General features: G+C 35.3%; 2 protein-coding genes across 9 annotated transcripts; one reads left to right on the plus strand and one right to left on the minus strand.

The window, feature by feature from the left end:
• Positions 1-3586: 3586 nt before the first annotated feature.
• LOC127065567 (uncharacterized) lies at positions 3587-22685 on the plus strand. 8 transcript variants are annotated; one of them, XM_050998078.1, is made up of 8 exons: positions 3587-3676; positions 6976-7138; positions 7347-7760; positions 15181-15395; positions 17810-17971; positions 18852-19089; positions 19537-19830; positions 19990-22685. In XM_050998078.1, exons 3-8 carry the CDS (start codon positions 7679-7681, stop codon positions 20202-20204), a joined length of 1206 nt encoding a protein of 401 aa, XP_050854035.1. In that variant the 5' UTR covers positions 3587-3676; positions 6976-7138; positions 7347-7678; the 3' UTR covers positions 20205-22685. The 8 variants fall into 8 exon arrangements, with proteins under 8 accessions (XP_050854035.1, XP_050854037.1, XP_050854038.1 ...); XM_050998080.1 differs by having other exon boundaries at positions 6976-7131; XM_050998081.1 differs by having other exon boundaries at positions 3588-3676; positions 6976-7760; positions 14868-15395.
• LOC127065578 (cytochrome c oxidase assembly factor 5) lies at positions 22587-23470 on the minus strand. Its single transcript, XM_050998098.1, has 3 exons — positions 23321-23470; positions 23097-23198; positions 22587-22964 (listed from the first exon to the last, which is right to left on the minus strand). Exons 1-3 carry the CDS (start codon positions 23423-23425, stop codon positions 22923-22925), a joined length of 249 nt encoding a protein of 82 aa, XP_050854055.1. The 5' UTR covers positions 23426-23470; the 3' UTR covers positions 22587-22922.
• Positions 23471-23563: the final 93 nt, after the last annotated feature.

The raw sequence follows: 23563 nt of genomic DNA on the forward strand, positions 1-23563 counted from the left end.
CTTGATGTGTGGCGACCGCACCCAACCGAGAGAAAGAGTGGAAGAAGGAAAAAGAAAAAAAAAATAAATAAATAACAAAAAACATAAAAAAAGGATAATAATTGTATATAACTACCTCTTACATCGTATACCTATATAAAATCTGATTATAAATTATTTATCACGATTTTATTAACATTTTTATCATTTCTCTTTCTATTTCGAACAATGCTAAACGTCCACATGTTTTTTTACTCAAATATATACGGTTCTTTTTATTATTATTATTATTTTTTTTTTTTCATTTAATAATACACGATTAATAATAAAACACGTTTTTTTTTTTTAAACATCGTTTTAAAACACAAAAATATTTTCATAACGAGGAGATAACTTTTCTTTTTCCTTTTTATTTATATCAATAAAAAAAAGTTTGTTTATTATATTTCTCTATCTTTCTCACTTTCACTACCACTCTTTCTCTCTCTCTCTTTTTCTATTTCTTTATATCATATTATACATATTATTGATAGAAATATATTAAATACATTATGTTATTACTCGTGTTTCGTATCGTTCAGAAAAATTTCACATTATTAATACCATACAATTTGGTTTCAAGATGGTGGAAATAAGTTTAACATTTTTTATTGGACTCCACGTTGTTACGTTAAACGAGCTTGTAGAATTTCAAATGGTATTGAAAGAAATTGAAATGTGTATGATAGATATAGCGATGATATGTAGATATCCAGATACATAGATACTTTCCTAATGGTGATTTTGTTCGTCATAACTCGCGTATGGGGTCGTGTTCGAAAGAAAAAAGAGAGAGGAGAAAAAAGAAAAAAATGAAAAAAGAAAAAAAAAAGAAAAAAAGAAAAAGAAAAAATGAAAGTAACGGGAATGATAATCACCGGATCTGTGAGAGATGATTTATGAGCTTATCGGTTGACTTTTAGAAGGGGAGAGGTCGTTATGGTATGGTTAAGAAGGTCTCTCAAGTCTCATCTCTTTTTCTCTATCTCTTTCTTTCTTTCTTCCTTTCTCCCTCCCTCTCTCTTTTATCCTCTTTCTCTCCCCTTTTTTTCTTTTCGTCACCCTGCTATGCAGCATAAGAAGTATAAATAATTTAGCTTCCTTAAACACGGCCCAACTGGGGAATCTCTTTTCGACTTTTCCTTTTTTTTTTTTTCTTACTGAAAAGAACGAAGGTGGCCTCAAAGCGAGCTAGAACGATTCAAGGTCCGCTTAATTGAACATGCCTAATCCTTCTTCCAACGAGGACCCTTTCTTCCCTTCTTTTACCTACGAATGAAATGCGAACGACGACGTTATTGTCCCTTTTCAAATGATATTTTTCAAGACGACTTCGTCGAAGTTCCTTATTTTTCTCATTTTTTCTTTTTCCATTTTCTTTTTCCTTATATTCTTCCCTTCCGTAGTTGATAATACGATTATGAAAATACGAAAGAATCAAACGTGGATCTTTCTTTCGAATAAATTACATTTTTTTCGGTCTACCCGCGTCAAACAATTAGTTGGTTCAATAATACCTTCCTCATTTTGTTTTTATTCGTTTATTTGATATTAAAAATAGAAAAAAAAAAAAAAAGAGAGAAAAGAGAAAGAGAGAAAATCTCTGATCTACAGAGAGATCTCTTTATAATGAGATCGATAAATCAAATTAAGCTTCAAATCCTAAGCTATTTATTATACGAATGTGAAAGAGATCTTCATTTACACGTTACTGGACGTAGTAGTTTGTTTTCGAAATTACAATGGACGATGTACATTGAACACAATTTCACATCTCGAGATTGGTCCATTCATTGTTTGTCTCTTTCTCTCTCCCTCTCCTTCTCCCTCTCTATCCCTGTTTCTTTATATATATATATATATATATATATATATATATATATATATATGTATGTATGTATATGTATGTACGTGTGTATGAGATTAGAGAAATACGGATAGAAAAGGAGATACATATTTTTTATTCGATAAATGTCGAACGCGAAGAATAGAGACCGAGCATCGAGCAATTTTTTAAAATTATTCCAAAAAAAGTTCTGTTTCTTCCTAAAAGAAAAATTTTGTTTAAAAAAAAAAAGTAAAAAAAAGAGAGAGAAACAAATACCGGACGGATATATAATGTTGCGTCGACTTTTTGTTTCGTAACGCTTGAAAGAGAGGAAAATGAAAAAAAAGAGAGAGAGAGAGAGAGAGAGAAAGAGTGAAACAAAAAAGAAATTACGAAAAAAAAGAACAGAAAGAAAAAAAGGGGGAGAAAGAAAAAAAATGAAAAAGGAAGAAAAAAACGCAAGGAAAGGGGAAGAAAAAAATTTCCGGTTAGGAATAAATGCAGCTGAAACGACGATGAATTTAAAACAATAGCGTGAAATAGACTGTTCCGTTCATTCTTTTTCTTTCTTTTTTCTATCTTTCTTTTTTTTTTCTTTCTTTCTTTCTTTCTTAATACTAGAAGAACAAAGAGAAAGAGAACAGAGAAACAGACAAGGCGAATAGACGGATAGACAGACAGACGAATAGACAGATAGATAGATTGAAAGATAGACAGACAGATAGATAGATAGATAGATAGACAGACAGAAAGACAGAAAGACAGAAAGACAGAAAGACAGACAGACAGACAGACGTATACGTCGCAGACTTGAAAGATCGAGGAATAGGTATACACAAAAGGGTTGACACAAAATAGATAGAAAGTTGGCGCTTTCGAAGGTACACCACATAACCGGGCATTCTGCCACCGACTGCAGATACATTGCGACATAGAGCCGGGGCTTATAGTGTAGGGGAGTTGGTTCCACGACAGAGAGGGGTGACTAGCTCGGAAAGGGGGATGAAATGCGCCGCGACGCGCTGCGGCGTACCGGGAGGGAGCCAGAGTGAATTTCTACTCCGCATCCGCAGCATCCTCCTCCTCCTCTTTCTCTCTCCCTCCCTTTCTCTCTCACTCGTGCTCGATAGTACGATACAGAATGAGAACTACAACGAGAGAGAAAGAAAGGAATATATATAAATATATGCATGTATGTATGTATGTATGTATGTATGTTTGTATGTATGTATGGACGTGTGTTATAAAATGAAACAGAATCAGTCAAAATGAAAGAGAAAGAGAAAGAGAACGTTCATTCTGTTTCGTTCTACTCTCACCCTTTTCTCTCTCTCTCTCTCTTTCTCCTTTATCTTTTATCTATCTCTTACTCACGTTTTTCGCTCATATAACCCCTTTCATCCTTTTCTCTTCTTCTATCCTAGTTTCTCTTGTTCTCTCTCTCTCTCTCTCTCTCTCTCTCTCTCTCTCTCTCTACCTCCCTTCTTCTTCCTCACCCACTCCCCTCTTTCTCTTTTCCTTACCCTTATACGTTCTATCTCTCTCACGCTCACTTTTATACTACGTATACCCCTCATTCTCTCTCTCTCTCTCTCTCTCTCTCTCTTGTACTCGCGTCTTTACCCCTTACAATCTTCCATCTCCCTCGCACTTATGTCCCTTCCCCTTACCACCCTATTTCTCTCACTCTATCTCACTCTTTCACTCTCTCTCTCTCTCTCTCTCTTCGAATTTCTCCTCGCACAGTGGTCCAGTACAGCGTCGAACCGTGCACCGAACGGTCGCTCTCTCCACGTTATCCTCACCGAGTGGACGAGCACGTTGATGTATGTACGTACGGCGGCGAAATTCTGAATTTCCTTTTCGTGCCTTGCCTTACGCCTTCTCGACGATCGAACGAAACCAACGATATATATATATACATACACACACACGCACACATATATATATAATATATACATATATATAATATAAAATAGACGTGCGCATTAGGAAAAGTGCCTCGTGACTCGGACTAACATAAGCTCTTATGGGGGAATACTAGAAGAGTTAAAAAATAACAAAATATATATATAAAAACAAAAAAGAAAACAAAAAAAAAACAAAAATACGCGGACGGAAGAAAATACGAGGATACTATTTCTTTTCCATTTTTTTTCTGTCTGTCTCTCACTCTCTCTCTCCCTTTTCTCTCTCTCTTTCTTTTTTTATCTATCTATCTGTCTGTCTCTATTTATCTATCTATCTATCTATCTATCTATCTATCTATCTATCTATCTATTTATCTATCTATCTATCTCCCGAGATCCAATTTTTCCGTCCACGTGTGTGCCGAACGCGCGAGAGTACCGATCGAAAAGTTTTTCTTTTCTTGCCTTTTCTTTTTCTTTTTTTCCCTCTTCTTTTTTTCCTTCCACTTCTTCTTCTGCTTTTTCCTCCTTCTTGTTTCTTTCTTTTTTCTTCTTTCTTTCTTTTTTTTTCCTTTCTTCTCTTTCTTTACCTTTTGCCCGCCGCGAAATCGATTCGGTGCGAACGAAGTATACAGGGTGTTTCGTAGAATTTTAATCGTTCCGCCACGTTGCTCTCAATTTTTTCCTCCATTGTAACGATGAAAAAAAAGTTCGTTAACGTTGGTTTAAAACTTTTTTTTTCTCTTTTCTCCTTTCAGTCAAAATAATAAAGCGCTTTTTGTTTTCAGGCTTTTCGTTTCGCTATAATCGTGTATTTTTTACAGAGAAAATATCGAATAGTTATCATATAGCTTGTCGTTCACGAACGATTCGATCTATAACGAATAATCTTTGTTCTTTCTTTCGATGTCCACGTGGTGCGTAAGTTCCTACATTGTAATGTTCAGAATCGAGTGACAGCAAACGTGATAACAATTCATTAAATGTTTCATTCAGTTTACCAGGAGACTAACAGGTAGCGAATGCTAATAAGATGTTAATTTAAATGCCATCGAATCGAGATGAAACGTTCTCATTCGTAGCAAATATTATTTACACAACGGGAGTGTTCATTGTGGTTAGAAAAATTATCTTTTAATAGATGCACAAACTCATCTTTTATTTATCTGTTATTTAAAGTATTATACTTAATAACGAACGGCACAAAGGAAGTTGCTTCCAAGAACTTATACATATAAGAAATTAAAGAAACGAATTCGATGACTATTTAAATACTATATATATATATAATTTAAATATTCTTATCATTGATTATCTTTATTGATCTAGTCACTTTTAAGAGAGACAAAAAATATTTTATTTAATTTTTCTTTCTTTTCTTTTGATATTTATTAACACTCGCTTTTTATTCGACATCATGTGTTTTAACGTTTACGTTATTTATTTTCGTTATTGCTATTACTATCTTTATATTTTTATAATTATCTTTCTTTTCCTTTTGGTTCTTTTTTTTCTTTCATATTACAATCCTACAAATGGATTCGTAAATTTGGACACTCTAAACTTTTAATATATCCACTTACGAGCAAGTATTAAAAGGGTGTTCGAAAATCGAGCCAAGAAAATATCAATTTGACGAACGATGAAGCCATTTTCAGCGGATTTATTCGGTTCTCGAATCATTCGGTAAACAGCTGTTGGCTCGGGTCCTCTCCTTTTACGGTTTGTGTTTCGAAGCATAGAAAAGGTCGGTGATTCTATCGCAGTACGTTTACACGAATTGACAGAGAGTCGACGATCTCTCGTTGAATGTCAGAAGATTTCGTTGATATCTCGGTATCGATAATGCATGCTACACTGAAGAATACTTGGGTTATAAAAGCCACTCGATTCTGCCGAAACTCTCCTATATCATCGCGTCGCATCCCTCGTGTATAGAAAACATATATGTATATACGTATATATACGTATATGGGTATATACAAACTTGAGATACCGATAAAATTATTCGAGGTAACTAACAAGTTTTAATTCATTATATTTGAAAATTAATCATCTCTCCAATTCGTATTCTTTTTACATATACACAAACAACTTCACAATTTTATTATCTTTGATGAAAATGAAAATAAAATTAAATAAATAAAAAAAAAATCGAATGAGTATATTAAAACTTTGTTAAATTTTTCTTTTTCTTTGTTTCTTTCTTTTTTCTAACGAATTCTATCAGTTAAAACTTTCACTTCCATTACGTAGATTAATCGCATGTGACTTAACACACTTTGCTGACCAGTCTACTTCTTCTCTTTGCTATTTGCGCCATTTTTTCTTTTTACATATATATATATTTTTTTTATTAAACTATTCAATCAGTATCTCTAAATCAACTTGACATGTAATACTTCTTTGCAGAACTCGTTCTGTATCATTACACACACATACCGAGATAAACGCTATGCAATAACTACAGTATGGCATAATCCTAAATCCTAATCGCGAAAAATTTATTAAACGTATGTATACGTTTAGATATCGTTTCAAACCGTATTACTAAATAAATAAACTCTTCATTTTGTATTTAAATTACAAAAATATGTATTACCGTTCGCGTTTAATGATAATCTTTTAATGAGATTCGGAATAGCGTCGATCAGAAAGATCGAAGTTAAGAAGTACGGAAGGTAATGTCAAAAAATTTTGGGAAAAACAAGAAAGAAAAAAGATATAGGAAAATTTCGAACGACCACTTTCCAATTCGTCCTCTAGCTCACATGTTCGACCTCCTTCTTCGTATTTTGAAAGAAAAATCTTCCTTCGCTGAGAGAAAGAAAAGTAGAAAGACAGAGACACGAACAGAGGGATGATCTTTCTTGGTTTTTCTCAAATAGAAAGGGAAAAGAAAAGAAAGAAAGAAAGAAAGAAAGAAAGAAAGAAAAAAGGAAGAAAGGAAGGAAAGAAGAAAGAAAGAAAGAAAGAAAGATAGAAAGATAGAAAGATAGAAAGAAACGGTCGATGACATGAACGAAGGAACGCGGGAGAATCGTTTCATTTTCCACGAACAATATCTTTCTTCTTTTTTTTCTCGAAATAGAAAAGCAATAGAAAGAGAGTGAATATATATATATATATATGTTCGTATGGATGTATATATGCGTGTGGATGTGTATATATTCAAAAATTTTCCCGCCTATTTTCTTTTTTCTTTTTCTATTCTCCCAGTGACTCGTTGAAACAACAAAACTTGGAAGAACGTCGAGAAGGATAGAGTTATTTTCGTTGTAATTAAGTGAGAACGAGAACCTCTCGTAGAGGTCTTAAGTAGAAGAACAAGAACAAGAAGAAGAAGAGGAAGAAGAAGAACAAGAATCTAACAGAGTCAGTTGTACGTGTATATGTTTGTATGCATGTGTGCATGTTGTATATGCGTGTGTGTATGTGTGTATGTGTCGCGATAGAGAGAGAGAGAGAGAGAGAGAGAGAGAGAGAGAGAGAGAGTGAATGAGAGAGAGAGTAAGAGAGAGTGAATGAGAGAGAGAGAGACAGACAGAGATAGATAGAGAAGGAAGATCGTCTAATTGGCACACCGACAGTGGGCAGTACGTTAATTGGTTAATTCGTGGCCGAGCGTGTCCGATAACCGATGTCTCGCTCTGAGGAGGATCATCGAAGGATGTCGTTCGTCCTTAACTTGGCCGATTTGAGATAACTCGAAAGGATCGACTTGGATCGATCGATCGTTCAACAAGGAAAAAAGAAGAAAAAGAAGAAGAAGAAGAAGAGAAAGAGGAAGTGGAAGTGGAAGAGAAAGAAGAAGAAGAAGAAGAAAAAGAAAAAGGTCAATCTCGAATCTTCAACGATAATCCGCACGACGATTTTACTTTTCTATGACAAGTTCCTGCAGTACGTGACCAAGTTCGCAGCGATGACTAGCGGACAAAGAAACAGATCTGTTGTACATCCGGAACAACGATACGGTTACATGCCGTGCCCTTTGTACGACACAGGTGAGAGAATAATCATTAAAAATTCTTCAAAAATTGTCCTTGTTTTCAATGCCTTTTGCTTCTTTTATTTTTCATTTTTCCTTCTTTTTTTTTATGTCTCTTAGTCGCCTCGCACGTTTCGTTTCTTTGACATACCTGAGACTCGATCTAATATCTAAGCAAGTAATTTTATCTATCTACTTAGATATTTGGCAATTAGTTAATGAAGATTATGTTTTTTTTTTTTTTTTTTTTTTTTGTTGGAATTGAACGTATTCCTTAAGAGATTGTTTCAATTAATTTAAAATGATTTTCTTCCTTAGCCGATAAGTGACGTAAACCGAGAGAGCATTTTTCATTTTCTTGGAATGTTTCGAATTCACTAATATAATGCAACAAGATCGATCTATTATTCGTAGTAGTATTCCAATAACATTGTTACCTATTAATATTATTCTATCACGTTGATCTAGTATTAGCATATTTAAATATACAGATGGATTATTTGTCGAGAATTTTCTTATTAGCATTCACGACGAATTACTTGGCAGATTGATGATACTTGAACGCATCGTTACCAATATCGATATCGATGCATCCAGATTAAAATTTTACCTATCTATTTATCCATTCATCTATCTATCTATCTATTTATCTATCACGATTCTCGAGTGAAAGGATACGAACGCCTATGATTAAACTGCGTAGAACAAACAAGTTTTCCGTAATGCTCATATGGTTCACGTGTTGCACATAAATTGATTAGAACGTCACGTTTCTATGTAACGTATTACTAAGAATATATTATTGAAATCGATTAGTAAGATTTTAATATCACGATTTGATTTAATTATTTCTTAAATTCTATCGTAGATATCTCGAACCGATGTCGTCATTAATTTATATTCATTTACATTTGGTAATTATTTCTTTCTTTATTCCTTTCTTTTTCGCCTCTATACTCTCCATCACGTGCTACCTTGAAATATACTCTACCGTTGTATTTTTTCTTTTTTTTATATAAGATTAAAGAGATTCTAGTACAATCGAGATTGGTAGTACAATCGAAAATAATAATTTAATTCGATCGAATTCATTTTCATGTTTTAATTTCGATCGTGTTATGAAACAAGTGGAAAAGATAGTCAGTCATACAATTATTGATTCGTACTACTTGAATTCTCGAGTAACATATATATAAATATATATGTATATATATATACATGTATAAATGTAATAGTGGAGTATAAAAAATCGATGGTTCTTACTAGCAGGAAGAGTAATGGTCAATGCTGACCTTTAAGTAAACATAGAGAGCACGTTCATTTCGTATCGAGGAAATAGGTAAAATTGACAGAAAAAGAACGACAGAAACGGAGAGAGAGAGACAGAGAGAAATAACAAAAATTAAAGCAAATTCGAATGTTTCATAACAGCTATATCTAAATGCGTGTTGGACGATGTTGATTAAACTAAAATAGAAATGTAATTAAAATGATGGAACGGATGATTAACTAGTCCGGATAAATTCTTTAGAAGGTCAATTGTAAGGAGTGACATATTCTTGTTTCGAATTCTAATTCGTTCGAATTGGAATTTTTCTTTTTATTCCATCAACCTCGATATAATGGATACGCTAAATTTACGTTTCATTATGTAAATTCTCTTTCATAAACTTTTTTTGGAAGCTTATTAAATAAGATCTGTATAATGTTTTTCATATCGTAGCAGATGGAAATTTTTTCACAACGATATTCTAAATATTTTTAACTATTATTAAATAGAAATAAAGAACATAAATCTCAGTATGCAGCTAATGAGAATTATCAGTTAAACAATTATATGATATTCTTTCGTAAGAATATTATTTTTATTTCTATTTATAGAGAACATCTTATCAAAGTTTAATGAGAAAAATTTAAGACATTCTATATGTCTTATTCAATGTATAGAAATATGTGTGTGTGTGTGTGTGTGTGTGTGTGTGTGTGTGTGTGTAAACATATGTGTTTATAAGTACGAGTATTTTATAAACGAAAATAAATCGAAACTGATTTTCTTTCCAAATACGAGATAAATTAAAGATATGTATACGCGTATTACAACCTATCTCTGATAATTACAATATATATATGTACATACACATATATACTGACGAATGACTATGTATAGTAAAATGCCGCGCCCTACGAACGCGATGAATGCAGATAGCGTGAGCGTATGTACAATATATATCATATAACATGTGCGCGGCAAGAAATCGATGAGCACTTGAACTTCATCAAACTTTAACGACGCCATTTACATTACCTGTTATATTGTTCGCATCATATAATAATTATATATATATATATATATATATATATGTGTATATATATACACAATTTTTACTTTTGCTTGATAACGTGTTTTAGTTTTTTTTCTTTATATATATATATATATATAAATCTATATACAAGCACAGGATATAAAATATTAAATCCGCGATTATGCTCGTTTAAAAGCCTTTTTTTTCTTTTTCTATTCTTTTTTTTTTTTAAGATATTTTATACTCATTAATCCTGAATAGTTAATACCAAGATCACTTAACAAGTTTACTTGGAATCATTTAATTTTAATCTTCCATTAAAGCGCAAAGGAATGAACAAATCGAAAATAATCTCCCAATGATTTCTTTCGTGACATTGACAGTTCATCAAACACACGGATATACATGTTGAAAGATACGTCTGTCTTTTAGCATCCTCAAAAAAGTAGCTATTAATATCTCGATAACTATAGTTCATAAGCTGCTTGCCAAGATTAAGTTCTCAGGGTGAACAGTCCCATAAAGTACATTCGAACTGTTAAAACGTAAGTTGCACGCGTGTCGTTTGGCGAACATTTTTTCTGTTTTCTTTTTCTTTCTCGAATCGTTTCACGAGAGTTTCGTGAACAATTCGATCTGCTTGATTGCAAAGTGCATGTACGTAGTACGTTCTCTCAAGTGTTTGTATTGTGCGAAAAACGAATAAAGTAATACAAATAAAAGGACAAGAAGAAAAATAAAAACAGCAGGTAAATATGAAACCTGAACAAAAAATCAAACAAAGAAAAAGAAAAATACAGAAAACGAACGAAAAAGCTTTTATGTTCAAACAAATTTTTGTGTTTCGACACACCAAAAAAAAAAAAAAAAAAAAGAAAAAAAAACAGAAAAAAAAGCAACAAAATTTCGATTCTCTATTAACAGTTCTGGAATTTTCTACGGGAAGAGAATAAAAAAGATATGTGTGTTCCCTTTTTAAGAACTGTCCATTTATTTTTGGAAACGAACGTAAAAGCAATGCGATAGTCTCATATTTCACGTAACTTTGATGATATAGGAAAAAAAGAGACGAAAAGCTAGAGCGTGAGAGAAAGAGAGGCAAAGCGATCGTAGATAAATCTAAGAGACATCCAATTCAATATCCAAAATGTAAACTGGCCGATGTGTGTTTCTCGTTTGAATTCGAAGAGTTTGCCAACTCTTAGTAGCAAAGCCATAAATTCTTCCAAGTAGTAGTACAATCGTGACGAGAGAAAGAATGGCCGATTTTTTGTCCACGTATCTCCTTCTACCTCCCTTTTCCTCACCCTCACCCTCACCCCTCTCTCTCTTTCTCTCTCTCTCTCTAACTCTCTTTCTCTCTCTGTCTCTCCTTCTCTCTTTTTCTGTCTACCTTTCCGTCGTCAATGTTTCGCGAAGCGTAAACTTCAAGTAAAAACGTTTTCCTCCGTTCAAGAGAGTGCCAAAATTCGTGCGTCAGGAGTGACTTTTGGCAAGCTACTAGAGGACAGAGACGGGCCTCCCGTCGAGATCTTGATCTCGAACACAGAAAAAGATAGAGGAATCGTTTCGTTTAATTTATCTATTCTTTTTTTCCCTTTTTTTTTCATTCTTTCTTTCTTTTTTTTTGTCTTTTCATCATCGTCTAAGATAAAACACCAAAGAATTTTTTCAAGAACAGCTCTGGAATGTTAGAACTGTTCGATTAGCATTGCGACTGTTATTGGAGAAAGATTGTACGATTTTTTTTTTTTTGCAAAGAATCCTATCATTAATATATCGACGAGACGTTAATTCATAATAATACGCGAAAGATCGTAATAACTTAATACGTATACTTTATTTGTAAAAAAAAAAGAAAAAAAATATATATAGAGTTGTTTTCGATTATCGTACACACTTGTTTGTTGATAGTTATAATCGCCTTGTTACATCGATCGATAAAAACGAAGTATGTTGATGATCGAAGAAAATAAAGAAATAAAGAAATAAATGAAAATAATAATAATAATAATAATAATAATAATAATAATAATAACAAAATAAAATAATCTAGAAGAAAACGAAGTATTCCGAACATTAAAACGGGGATTAAGAAATTCTCAAACATATTACGACGTTTCGTATTAAAAGACCACCTAAAGAGACCCACTTTTCTACAGCCCTGGTTAAGCTTTGCGACGCCTCACGTACGTTCTGGCAGTGAGGGGGTGCCACTCGTGCGGAATAGCGTGATCCTAGAATCGCTCTCTTCCTCCCTCCCGCCCTCTTTTATTTTCACTTGATCATCCATCAAGTTCTTTCTATTTCTTCCTATTCCTAGTTCTGGAGTATTCGCAGTATTCGTTCATTTACGAGCTAGCTACGAAAAGAAAACTTCAGGGCCGTAATCGGTTTTCTTCGATCGCGAGATCGAAGAAAGAGGAAGAGAATTTATCATTGGTTTCTTTTCTTTGCCTTCTCTTTTTTTCCTCGTTCACTGGATAACAAAGTGACCTTCTACGGAAGCCCAGGAAGAAACCTTGACGATCTACCTAGAGCGAGACCAACTGGTGCATCACGTAACTCGTGAATATTTCAATATAATATCGATCTACCGGTGTGTCGAACACGTGCTACGTGAGTGTCAGTATATCTCTAAAGAAATAAAAACAGAGCAGTCTGTGTTCTTTTTCCAATCTGTGGTGTACGTACATACGTCATGGAATGAGAACGTTTTTTTTGCCCCCTGCCTTTTTTTCATTTCTTCTTTTTTTTTTCTTTCTTTCTTTTTTCTCTTTCCCCTCTTTTTCCCTGGTGTATCCCTGTCGTGTATATTACTCCACTTGTCTTTTCCTGTACGCGTAGCTAAAAGCTATATCTCTGACGTCCTATCATAAAACGTGGCCGAGTGTACTAGTGTCTTACATGTCAGGAATAACTTGAAAACAAAACAAACAAGCAAAAACAAACAAACAAACACGAGATAAACAAGGACATCAAGATGTAATCCTAATTAACGACCGAAAACATACATTAATAACGTGTCTCTTTATGTATGGTTCCATGTGCTTATTACTCACAACAGATCTTGCCTTTCGCCGCTTTTTAAACTTTTTATCGACGATCGTCACCCTTTGCCAAGACACTTTTCGCGCAGTCCAAGAGAGAGATAGAGAGGGGAGGAGAGAAAGAGGGAGAGGGAGAGAGAGATAGAGAAATAGAGAGACAGACGGACAGACAGACAGAGAGAAAGAGAGAGAAAAAGCAAGAGAAAAAAAAAGAAAAAAGTTGGACAACGCATGGAAACGATAGGAACATCTCAGCCCTCACCCCACCAATTGTCAGGATATTCAAGAGTTGGTCATTGATTAATTCAAAAGTCGGAGGAAAACTATGCGGTGGTCCGACCTATAGTGGTAATAGTAGTAGTGGTAGTAGCCGTACTAGTAGTAGTAATAATAATGGCAGTGCTAGTAGTAGTTTCCTGGACGTTCGATTTATAATCCGGAATGAGATTCAGCGAGTGTACGTGACACCTTCGTTCGAAGAAAAACAGGTACAGAAGGAATTTGCGATTCGATCTAGGTAATCGCAATGACCTAGATGCCAATTTATCTATGTTACGTACTGATCATAGAACCTGGACTGGATTGATCTTCCGTCCTTGAGAGAATATTCCTGCTGTTCTAAATTTACGCGATTAAAGATGGAAAAAGTAAGTGAAAGATCGTACAACTTTCCACGGCCATTTTCTCGTTTGTGTCAATTTCAAACGATTCGGGTTCTTTTTTTTCTTACGGATCGTTAATTAGCGAATTAGCATTAACGCGCGTTGGGATGATAGAAGCGTGGGAGGATAACGAGATCAAACGATTAGCCAACAGGTTGATAAAGAGTCCTCCGTTAAAGCCAAATGATTCAGAAACTAGATGGTCGAGGTGGGCGAAACGTTTTCGCCCGAGTGAACATAGCATAACCGTTTTGAATTTGGCTCGTTGAAGGAAAGAAGGAAGGGCGAAGAAGAGGAGGAGGAGGAGGAGGAGGAGGAGGAGGAGAGGTTACGTTCGATCTGGCAGTATCGAGTCGACAGTCCAATCGTGCGCGAACTGGTTAGGTTTCTAGTTCTTCTTTCTCACCGTTCACTCACCGAGGTCAAGGTTCAATAGAAGCGAAAAGTATACGGTCGATGAACGCGTAAATAGTTTGGATAGTTTGTACCTGTTCGACTATACGGCATCTTTCTCTTTCTCTGTATCTCTCTCTCTCTCTCTCTCTCTCTATCCCGTCTCGCACCATCCCCTCCTCATTCCATCTCTTACGTTGCATAGATCAAAACTTAAGTTCAGAGTAAACCGAAATAGTTGGAAAAACCGTAGGGAAGACGGAGTTCTAAATAAGTAAACTATCGCCAATAGGGAAATTCCTCTTCGAGCATAAAATATGAGGGATGATTATTCCAAGATCTTTGCATAGTACGATATCGATAAAGAATGAGGGAGTCAACGGGGATTAACGGTGCGCGATGGCTCGCGCATCAAACACGTTCTATTATGCATATACATTACACACACGGGACGAATGAAATGATTTGGTAAAGGCATCGTCGTGTGTCAAACTGCACTATCGAAACGAAAATTCTAAAAAATAAAAAAAGAAAAGAAAAAAGAAAGAAAACAACACCAACAACAACAAACGAGAACGACGAGTTCAAGTATCATCATCGTCATTGCTTTTGCGTTGCTTTCTACCAAGTTTACATGTCATCGATTATCTAACCGATCTAGTCGAGGAGGAAAAAATTTTGATCAGCATCAATCATGAATCTTATGTTCCGCAAGAACTTCGGCGTGGAGAAGGGTGCCGGTGGTGGTTTAACGGGAGCCGGAGGTGGTGTGGGAGGAGGATTGGGCGACAGTAAACTCGGCGGGACGTACGGAGGAAGCGTTGGTGGAGGAGGAGGAGGAGTTTATGGTGGAACGTGCTTGGGTCTTGGGAATCGTTACGGTATAACAAGAGTTCCTGGTCAATCTGTGGTACCAGGACGTGGACCGATAAGACGTAGCAGGGAATTTGGCTATTTTCCGTCGATGGGCGATCACGAGCATCAGAGTTTCGGATATCGAACTCATCTCTTCCTATCGCCGCCCACAGGTGGACCGCTCGGTGCACCACCCGATTCCGATGCCGGCGAACGACTGGGGCCGTCGCCCCGCCGTAACTCTGGGCCGCATGTTATCAAGTGGGGAGGTGGTGGGGCTAACTCCGGTACAGCGCAAGGCCCAGCCTCGGCCAATCAGACCAAGAGGAAGCAGAATCAGCAATCGAAGGAGCCGTCCGAGCCGCCAACGCCGACTGCCTCTAGACAGGTATCACGCTTTATTACATCGATTTCGAGTCTTTCAATTTTAACAGGCAAATATATCCTTACCGACTCGCTTAAACCCCCTTTACGATCGAATAGCCAGCAAACGTCTACTTTAATCCTATCTCCTATACCTCTATATTTCTCAAATTCCATCCGCGTGTACCTACTATGTGTATTTTTATCGAACAGACTCGTTACATAATCTCTACAATTTTCCATCCCATCTTAACGTTTACTTCAATCGCGATACGCGATTAGGTGTCCGCTTAATTCACGTGTTCCAGTAGAACGAAAGTTTATACCACACGTAAAGACCCAATGAAAATGTATGAGATGTTTAAAGACTCGTTGTAACATCTCACGCGATATCTTCATAAAATTCGCAAAAACCCTCTAATGCCGACAAACTAATGCGTGACGATATTTCATAGCAAATCGCGGTTTCGTGCCGACCGTAGCGTTTCGGGTGTTAATGCACGCGTCATGCTAATTTTGAATATATTACTGCGTACATATACATACGTATATACATACATATATATATATATTTATTTTAAAAACGTGCCATATAATTACGGCCAAGTTCGCAAACGCGTGCATTTAAAACCAATGAGACTTTAGAAATCGAATACTCGTTGTGCGTGACATTGTTACAATTCGTACTACATGATTCATGACTGCACCACAATTATTATACCGCATTATGAATCACGAAAGGAGAGGGCTAAATTAGACAGACAAGAACAGAACGGTCGCGTTAACAATTCCATTAGGAAATTTTAAAGGTACCGATAACGAATATACACCAGCTCTAACTCGTACTAGAAAACATTTTTTGCATTCCGCATACCGGGTGTTCCCTGAAATAAATCGAAATCGAAATTTCCGAATAGGTATATATATATATATATATATATATCATTCGCCGAATTCACAAAAATTATCGTAATCGTATCGCGACGTACGATACGATAATAAACTTTGACGTTGAAATTTCCTTTAAAATTATTTTCATGATCAAAATGTTTCGATTATTTCATAGACTCCCTTTATAAAGGAATTCGTTAGACTTCCCGATCTTCGTTCTAAATTCTTATCTGACGTTGGGCGAAACGATCGGTTGGTTTTGTTTCGTTTCGTTTCGTTTAGTTTCGAAACAAATCACGTGAAACGGAACGTGGAAGGTGCATTACGACCCGTCGTCGATTTGAGAGGATAATTTTACAAGGACGAGAGAAGTTATAGAGAGGAAACGGCGAATACCTACGTGTACCGTGCAATGTAGCATAAAGTTACACCTACACAAAATCGAACGGCACGCAAAGTCCCTATCTTATTGCACGCCATAGTGAATCTTTGCGACGTACCGTAAATTTCGAGAGGAGACTTCGTGTTATACCCTACAAAATCTTTCCCCCATTTTCTCCGATTATCTCCATACGTGTCATTTCAATTTGATTCTTTATCGTTCAACAAAGACGTACAATACGTCTTAATAATTTTTCATTTTCCTATAATACTTATATGTGCGCGATCCAACAAATTAGAGCCAAAAAAGTATTCTACGAATATCAGTAATATCAATCCATTTCGTTCGTCAAAGCCAATTAAATAATTTATTTCTTACGAAATCGTAAAAAAAGTCGTATACATGTATATGTATAAGTGAAGATAATTTACACGTAAAGTCGTGTGAGATAGAAAAAAAATAATAATAATAATACGGAATATCGATCGGGAATGGAGACATTTTAGTTCTACGAGCCAATCGATAATATACGAGTGTATGTGTGTAATGAGATCGACGATGACGAGAAATTCCTTTGGTCAGGATCACGCACAAGAAAGAAAATAAAAATTATAAGTAGATATTCTAAATCGAAATTTACATAAATACGTATTACTTCTTCGCTAATTTTTTTTTTCCCTATTCTTTTTTATTCATAGTACTATCAGAACAAATTATCTACGACAGATTTATTTTCTTTTTTTAAACATTTTTCTCAAAGTCGCGAACAGGTTCGCGAGTAAAGAAAATTATGAATCTAGTTACTTTCTCACGATCGATATAAAACTCGAATACCAAGATCGATCTTAGAGAGAAAGAGACGGAGAGAGAGCAAGAGACACACACACACATATATATATATACATATGTACAACGAGAACGTATATATACACACACAGTAGTTATTGACCAAATTTATACATAATAGTAACAATAGTAACAGAATAGTAGTAATAGTAATAGCAGTAATAAAGATCTTTCAAACTTCTAACAATTTATTTTTTTTTCCTCCCAAAAAAAAAATCAGACAGAGAAAAGCAAGTTGATCGCCACCTCGTTAAACAATTCTCGGTACGATTAATAAAATTGACGGAATCGATTGGAAACTCTTTCATCGATATTTCCAGGTGTCCTTTAGCGGCAACAGATCTTCCGGTGCCTATACACCCCTCGTTGTATCCGGTAATAGTCCACCACGTGGTGAACCGATCTCCCTGGCAACCTTGGATCGAGACTGCTTCATTATACCACTTGCGTCATTGGAAAGATTTTTACCAGCTGGCGTACCGGTAGGTTTACCCTTTCGAATGATCCAACTTTCAATATTGCAAATATTTCCGATTTTCAACAATAACAACAAACGACTACGACGAAAACAACAGGAAAGAAATTCTTGAAACAAGACGAACAACACGTTCGACGTTCGAACTTGATTACTTTGAGTTAACCCTTTGAACTCGGACATGCGAGAGTAAAACGAAGAAATAATTGTTGTTTCTCTCTTTCTTTCTTTATTTTGTTGTAGCGATACTAAACGAATAAATAAAAACGACTACTGAGAAATATGGCAAGAAAAACAAGCGATTGTTTGTTTTTATCTCAGAACTGACGTAAAAGACAAATACGTCACAAGTTTCTTTTTTAAGAAAATTCGTATCGTCGACTATTGTGACATACGTGTTGAAAGGGTTAGAGAAAAGAAATTCTCGTTTCAAGGTTGAAAGCTAGATCGTCTAAAATCAGAGTATGTAGGTACTTACTTGCACGTTCGAAACGAGCGAGTGTGCACCTGTTAAAACTGGAATGTTCAAGTTTGTAACAAGAGAGAGAGAGAGAGAGATAAATAGACAGACAAACAGACAGATAGTTAAAAACAGAGAGAGAGAGAGAGAGAGAGAGAGAGAGAGAGAGATGGATCCACGCGCACATCAACCTTGTACGTACGAACGTCTTAGATTTAAAAATAGACGAAACTAAGTACTCGTGGCGGTTCGTGCACAATAAAATTGAATCACTTCGGATTTTAACTAACAACGTAGGTACTTCTATTGCGTAAGAGGTTCCAATCAAAAATAACCCTGAAGGATATTATTTCCCATTTTCATTCTATTTAAATATCTTCACCATTTTGTTTAATAAATGTTCGATCATTCGTTTTGTTGATTAAAGAGCGCACCAATAGCGGACAAGAAAAGATCGGGCAGCCCACTGTCGATTCTCGAGGTCGAGGACCCAAAGCAATGTGTTCTTGTCCATTTCATGACACCGTTGGAACCCTTGGATCCATTGGTAGAGTCTCCTGTTTCACGGCCACTCGTACTGCAACGCGACACCGCCGCGGAACTCGTCGCTGAAATAGCCCCTTCCGCCTCCCAAAGTATTTTACTCACGAACATGGAAAAGAACGGTTAGTGGATTTAAAAACAATCTGCATGTACTTCTCTAGGTATGTATCCATTTTAACGTAGAATTTAACAAAAAATATTCGATCCCGTCTGACTGAATAAACGTAATAGTCTTTTTGACTGCAATCGTTTATTATATCTTATTAAATTTAATATATATGTATATGTATACGTATATACATATAGCTGTCGAACTTGTAAAATATATATAACTTAGAAAAAGTCCTCTAAAAAAAAAAGAAAAAGAAAAAATTTTTTCACCTATGTTCGCAATATATTACTCATCCGCAATTAATAGAATCTACCGTTATAGCAAAACACTCTATGTATATACATATATACACACACACACACACCGATATACATAACCGATAAGATGAAAACGATCTAAGCAAGTTATCTTCCTGTATAGCCAGATTACATGAGTTTATTTTCTTTGACTATTACAGCGGATTTCCCGTTCATAACGTACTATCTAATAAATAAGCAGAACACGGATCCTCTAGATTTTTACAACGAGGTTCAATGCGCGGCCTTGAGGAAGTTCGATCCGCGTGACCTCAGATACGCGGCCAGCCATACTTTGGACCTGTTCAACGAAGTAGCGACGATAGCCAGACCACCGTTGGAACCACCCGGTGGGAGACCACCTATTCCGTCCACCGGCTACATAGTCTCGATCTTCAAAGTGTTTGAGGGTGACGACGGCCTCAAGTTCGAGCAAAATTGGCTCTATTGGAGCGGTACTACAAATACGATGATTTTTTTCTTCTTTCTTTTTCGAATAATCGATCTGATCTGGATCGATTATCCGATTTCCCTCTTTTTTTTTTTTTTTGTTATTTCTTTTCTTTTTTTTTCTTAATCTCTATTTTTGTTTTGCAACAACTTATTGATTGCAGGTGCCCGAATGATGTACCGATATCTACCGAAATCGGTAGGCCTAAGGCGTATAACTCTTCATAAGTCGATGTCACAGGGTGACAAGATGTATCTACTGATCTGCGAATGTTCGCAACTGCAAGACAATCTATCCGCGGCGGCGATATTGCTGCCGGCATTGCGCGCTCGATTATGCGGATACATCGGCCTTTACAGGCCTTCCGTATGCTTCTGATTTCCTCAGAAATGCTCGACGTTGTATATCATACGCAGGGACGTAACTAGGTGAGCCAAAAAAAAATGATGGGTGCTGAATTATCGGGTTCGGCTCTGCGTATAAAACAAGAGCGATCGAATATTTGAATAAACTTGAATCTCTCTCTTTCTCTCTCTCTCTCTCTCTCTTTTTCTCTCTAATAGATCTTTATCAATTTTTTCAAAAATATTACTGCGGTATTATCGAATGTACGGAGTTATCTCTCGATGATATCTGTATATACTAATAAGAATTGTACACAACAAGAGTGTACCATTCGGTATATCTACATTCTTTTAGAATGCTAACAATTCTTTTTCTTTTCACTAGAAACTTATCCGATTTTTCTAGTATCGTTCGAGATCGTACGAGAGAATGCAGAGACGAGGTTCGTAGTTTAAAAAATTTCTTATAAAGTGTGGTCTTTATCGCTCCGTCGGGTAACTCGAAGGAAAGAGAGGGAAAATGGAACGTCGAAGAGATCTTTCGATGCGCTAAAAAAGAGAAAGAAAAAGAAAAAGAAAAAGAAAAAGAAAAAAGGAGGAAGAAAAAAAGGAAAGAAAGGAAGGAAGAAAGAAAGCGTAGAAAATCAATACTTCGCACGTATTCGCTTCGGACGAAATTTGAGGTAAAAAAATAAAAAATGAAAAAAAAATTACTTAAAAAAAAAAAAACAGAAAAGAAAAAGAAATCTCAATCTCTATCGTCTGCGCTCGCCTAGTTACGCCAACTGGCCATTTGTATTTTTCGATTTTATAACATGATCATAGAGCAATACCATAATCGGCTGATCCATTCGTCGAACAAGCCGATTTATGTTGAACGCATATACGTATATATATAATTGACAATTATACGAGAAAATAAGAAAGAAAGGAAGAAAGAAAAGAAAAAGAAAGAGGAAAAAAAAGAAAAAAAAAAGAAAAAAGAAAAAAGAAAGAAAAACACTTTTATTACTACCGATTTAACACGCTAATATTAACATATCATACTCGATAAACTGTGATACTCGAACGAGCAACGGGATATATCACAATAACGATGGCATAGAGAATCTTCTTTTCGAATTTATCTTGGGAAAAAAAAAAGAGAAAAAAAAGAAAGAAAAAAAAAGCGCTATAAAACATGACACTAATAGACGTGCACTAGACATCACGTAGAAGCTCGAACGAAGTTTAGATAAATCGTGGGCATTTTTAGAAGAACGCCGATATTTAATTAATTAACATGAAATATTCGACTTTATACATTATTATCATTACGATCGAAATAATAAACGATACCAGAAAATCGCGGGACAATGATCGACAAAATGGCGGGTCGCAACGTCGTTCGACTATCGACGGTCGTAAACTCGCGCGAAATTTAAATTTTCCCCCCTCGTACTTCGAATCGTAACACGCCTGTCTCTTATCGCTCAAGAAAAAGAAAATAAATAAATAAATAAATAAATAAATAAATAAATAAATAAACGAGGTGGGAAGCTTTTAAAGAGAACATTTTTTTAGGGGTGTACCTACTTACGTAGTCTTTTTAGACGAAATAAGAGTAGTCGTAAGTCGGCATTGTAGTACAAAAGGTATAAAAAAAAAAAACGTATAGTCAATATACGCTTGTTGCATACTGACAATAGCTGGGACGAGTTGCGCAGGCGCGGTTCGTCACACTTTATCTTAGATTTTTATTAAAGCTCCGATTTAAGAGTAGGGGAGGAGGTAGGGTGGGGGTAATAATGATGATGATGATGATGATTATAATGACGATGATGATAACAATGATGATGATGATAATGATGATGATGATGATGATGATGATGGGGGGAGAGGAGAGAAAAAGAAAAAAATAACCCACAAGAAATAAAAAAAGTGCGGAGAAAATAAGCGGAACAAGAACAAGCCCTTAACTTTTAAGGTTAACATTCGACTTTACTGTGATCACATGCGTCGTTTAGTCGTTCATCGATACGATTAACACACTCGAGGTCAAGATAATGCTCATACTCGATCATCGTGTCGATGAGTTATCGACAGTAAGAAGAAAAAAGAGAAATAAACGAGTAATTCGGGTTTCCTCGGCTGCACGATTTTGTTAAAAAAAAAAAAAAAGAAAAATAAAAAAAAAGAAGACAAAGGGGTCACTCCTTGCTTCAAAAACGGAGCATCGCCACTTTTTCAGGGTTTCACATGCGCGATTTTACCGATAAACTACGAAACTTTCTTATATCTATCTATCTATCAATCAATCAATCTCTTCTTTTGATTGTCATTCCTTTACCAAAAAAAAAAAAAGAAAAGAAAAAAAAACAGCCAACGTGGTATGATGCTTTAACGAGCGAAACGAGATCTTACAGCACGTCGATACTTATAAGATCAATGACGATAAAATTTATTATATATCATGTACAACGAATACGATGAAAAAGATGCTAACAATAAATTACTTCTAACATTATTCCCAAAATATGTTTCATTTTCTTTCACATTTGTTCCTTATCATTTCATTCTAACGAATAATAAGATATCGAGCTTTTTTAATTTTGATACTGATATCATACAATTCTTGTCTAATAAATAACATATATGTGTATTTATATCTGTACACATATACAAAACTATATACAAGTAAAGTTATTATAACAAAATATAATCATACCGTACTTCACGTACTTAGATGAAAGTACTAAAAGTAAATGTTTACTTAATAACCCTTTATTCCTCGAAATCTTCTTCTTGCATCCAACTAAAACGAAATATTCCATACTATGAATATATGAAAATATATATGTGTGTTATATATATATATATATATATATATATATATATATAATGCATGATTGTAACTAAACGAGGTTATTCGCAGTTATGAACTTACCATAGAATGCTTGCAATCAAATAATGTGTGCCACAAGGAATAACATTCTTCAGGCACACTTGGATCTCTGCTTTTAAGGCATTCTCTTGGCGTACGTCTATCCTAAAATATAAAAAAAATTCGTACCGATTATCCAAAAGAAAGTTTAACATTTCAAACCTCTAAAATTTATTGAATAATAAAATCCTTTTGAAGGTTAGAAATTTCGCATGCCAATTATTTACTTTTTTGCAACAGTCTGTTCTAAGTAGACACATCTTTAATTGTGCACGAAGATGAGCACATCGAGTTTGATCTTTTAAAACCTCGCCAGTCTCTGGATAATCCATTATATTTACGTATTACGCGTTTTAATTTCGCTACGCACCATATACAGATCTTATTCGTTTAATAATACGTTCAAATGAAAATGTATATATGAAATAAAGATGGCGCCCGACTCGTTCTTTGCTTACAATGGTGATCTG

This window comes from Vespula vulgaris, chromosome 8, assembly GCF_905475345.1.
Source record: "Vespula vulgaris chromosome 8, iyVesVulg1.1, whole genome shotgun sequence".
Classification (NCBI taxonomy): Eukaryota; Metazoa; Arthropoda; class Insecta; order Hymenoptera; family Vespidae; genus Vespula; species Vespula vulgaris.